Source organism: Bison bison, unplaced genomic scaffold (assembly GCF_000754665.1).
Source record: "Bison bison bison isolate TAMUID 2011002044 unplaced genomic scaffold, Bison_UMD1.0 scf7180017860638, whole genome shotgun sequence".
Lineage (NCBI taxonomy): Eukaryota > Metazoa > Chordata > Mammalia > Artiodactyla > Bovidae > Bison > Bison bison.
In genome coordinates, this window is record NW_011491210.1 from 6,184 (window position 1) to 9,762 (window position 3,579).

At 38.3% G+C, this 3,579-nt stretch overlaps 1 protein-coding gene across 1 annotated transcript in view; it reads left to right on the plus strand.

The window, feature by feature from the left end:
- The window catches only part of LOC104982815 (oral-facial-digital syndrome 1 protein-like), a gene marked incomplete at both ends in the record, with an annotated part of 15,897 nt that overhangs the window by 6,052 nt on the left and 6,266 nt on the right, over positions 1–3,579 (plus strand). The window contains one exon of the mRNA XM_010832266.1: positions 1,203–1,319. Within this exon, the coding sequence (XP_010830568.1) occupies positions 1,203–1,319 (117 nt within the window). The remainder of the gene's footprint in view (positions 1–1,202; positions 1,320–3,579) is intronic.

The window sequence follows — 3,579 nt, forward strand, 5'->3', positions numbered from 1 at the left end:
TTTGTCTTCATTTTCATGAACGTTGTTTTCTCATTTACGTAGGCTCAGTTCATTTGATTTCTTCTCTCTGCCAACCTTACTCTTTTTGGCAATACTGAAGAGATAAATTGACCATAAGAGAAAAGGAAACCAATTTGGGCATTGATAGTTAGTGGTTATGTAATCACTTATTTACCTCCACTTCCCCTACTCCTCCTTTCTAAGTATACTGAAAGTGAAAGGGTTAGTTGTCAGTCATGTCTAACTCTTTGTGACCCCTGTAGCCCACCAGCCTCTTCTGTCCATGAAATTCCCCAGGCAAGGATACTGGAGTGAGTTGTTATTTCTTTCTCCAAGGGATCTTCCCAACTAGAGATCAAACCCAGGTCTACTGCATCACAGGGAGATTGTTTACCATCTGTACCATCAGAGAAGCATATCATACAAACTAAACAACTATACCAGTGTACAGATTAACCAGCAGAGGGAGCTAACACAGAGACCTTTTATAATTTGCTTGGCAGTCTGTTCCCTAGCAGTTCTGTTTTTCACTTGATCTGAGTTCTTGTGAACCCAGTTCCCTGGCTCTGGAACTGATTTTGTGCTTGACTTGAGGTTTCACCATCACGGCTGTTCCTTTCTTCAGTGTTGTCACGTTTTGACTGATCCATCTATCTTTTGCTCTCTTTTCAGTATTTACTTTTAGTATTGAATAAGTTCACTGGTATTGAACTAGTATTGATTTAGTAGGTTATCAAACACCAAAATTAATCTTCTGTCTTTAATAGCTATGGGCTAGTCAGTTAAACCTCACAGTTAGAAACAATATTATAAAAGAAACAAGCACTTGAATGTTGTAACTAAAGTTTGGCTTGTAGTTTTCTAACTTTAAACAATCTTTTACCCTTTAATTACAATTACTTATCACTTGTGATCTTTTTTTTTTTTTTTTAATGTGAATGATCTCCAATGAGGAACCACTTTGGTGTTGGCATTTTTTCACACTCTCCAGCCATAGAACTATGGAGTTCTGCCTGTACTTCAGATCCATCATCACTAGGTCAGCCCCTAAAATAATGGGTGACTTCTGGCTCTTTGTTTTTAACTCCCCAGCCATGACAATTACAGAACAGTTTTGAGTCTGTGGGACTAAAAACACATGGTATCTTTTCACCAATGTTAATATTTTTCTAATTTGACTTATTTGTTTTGACTAATTTCAGGGCCCAGAAGCTACCAGAAAAAAACAAATGCATGACTGATGGGCTGACGAGGCGAGAGATGACTATAAAGAGCCTTGAGGAGACCTATGACCAGAAGCTGAAGAACAAACTTCTAAAGTAATTGTTTGGCATCTTAAAAAAGAAAAAAAGTATTGTGTTTGAATTAAGTTGATGGAAACACAGCAACATTAATGAGTAGATAAATCTAGTATTTTATAGCAAAATCCAGTGTTTCTGAAAAAAGAAATACATGTTTTCATTGACAGTCAAGTTTTTTCCATGAATATTTTGAGTTAAGATGGTTTTTAAAAGATACAGTACAGGGAATAGCATCCTCTGCTCACTTTTGTCACTTCTTAAGTATTTATTGAAGGCCTGTGATTTTGCGTGAATTTCTTACAGCACCTTGTAACTTCCTGAGAAGCTATAAAATGGGAATTATGGTCATTTTTATCTTTTCCTCTGCCCCACTCATACTGCCATTAAGATGGAATATCTGCTGCTGCAGCTGCTGCTTAGTCACTTCACTCGTGTCCGACTCTGTGCATTTCCGTAGACGGGAGCCCACTAGGCTCCCCCATCCCTGGGATTCTCCAGGCAAGAGTACTGAAGTGGGTTGCCATTGCCTTCTCTAATGATGTGTAAATTATTCTGCTTATTTGTTATAGTATTTGTTGATCTGTATTTTTTTAAGATTCTGCCAAGCCAGAATCAAAGAAACAAATGGAATTAACTATGTAAAGCAAAAAATCATAGAAGGAAAGGAAAATATGAATCACTATGATACGATGGCTTTCCTCTCAGTTCAGCTCAGTTCAGTTCAGTTGCTCAGTCATGTCCAACTCTTTGCCACCCCATGGACTGCATCACACCAGGCCTCCCTGTCTACCACCAACTCCAGAGTCCATCCAAACTCATGTTCATTGAGTCAGTGATGCCATCCAACCCTCTCATCCTCTGTCATCCCCTTCTCCTCCTGCCCTCAATCTTTCCGAGCATCAGGGTCTTTTCCAATGAGTCAGCTTTTGCATCAGGTGGCCAGAGTATTAGAGTTTCAGTTCTAACATCACTCCTTCGAATGAACACCCAGAACTGATCTCCTTTAGTATGGACTGTTTGGATCTGCTTGCAGTCCAAGGGACTCTCAAGGCTCATCTCCAACACCACAGTTCAAAAGTATCAATTCTTCAGTGCTCAGCTTTCTTTACAGTCGAATTCTCACATCCATACATGACCACTGGAAAAACCATAGTCTTTACTAGACAGACCTTTGTTAACAAAGTAATGTCTCTGCTTTTAGATGGTTGAATTTCCTCTAGTCTGAGTTTTGTTGTGTTTTTATGGATAGTATCTTAGTGCAGAGGCATTAAGTGTGTAGGTGGTAAATTTTCTCTCCAGTGCTCAATGTAATGTCTGGCACAAAGTAAGTGTTCACTTAATGTTTATTGGCACCATGAATTCATAGAGAAGTGATGACTCAACATAGTAGCTCTGGATGTTTCTTAATCGTTGGCCTCACTTGTCCATAATTTGTCTTTATAGTCCATGATATAATACCTTTAAGTTTTTTAAGTTATGCTTTAAAATAATTCTAATAAAATATAGTCCTTTTCTGTGAATCAGTTTTGACATGGTAGATTTTTATCCATGTATTTTATGATTTTTCCACATACTTTAGAGATAAACTCTAAAGAATCTATAGTTGTTAAATTTAGGAATAAGAAAATAAAAGTGTGTATGTTAGCTTGATATAGCTGTGGAGTAGGGAACTGTTAGGTATCTTTGTCTGGCTGTGGGTGTCCTCATATGACTTTGGCAGGTGTTGAGGTTCTGAGGATATTCACCACTGTAGTACTTCTTTCCTTTCTCTAATCTCTGAAACAGAAAGTTAGCTGCTAACAGCTGGTGGAGATGGTAAAATTCCATGAAAATATGACTTTGGCATCACCACTCTTAATATAATGCTATTGACAGTGGTTCTCAGTACTGTTTTCAGTTCCTTAGGGTAAAAGGTATTCTGTGTGAGAGTGGGAAGGTGGGACAGATGGATTGGAAGTGACTGACTTATTGTCCTTTGGGGTTTAGAGTCTGCAGTATACAGTGTAAAGTAAATTTAGTTTAATTTGTTTTTTTTGTTGTTGTCTTTGGTTGGTTTTTTTCTTTTTGCATCACTGGACTCCAGCTGAGAAACAGTGCCCTCTATAACCTCAATAACATGACCCATCATTTTGTGCTTGAGTTTTCAGAACCAGTTTACAGGAGTGCAGCAGATTTTCCTGGACTTTTTATAGCCAGAATTCAGATCCCTGGCCTTAGTACTGACTGCTCTTGAAGTTCATTCATTGTCCTGTTCAGTGTTCTTCTGTGCCCTGGTGCC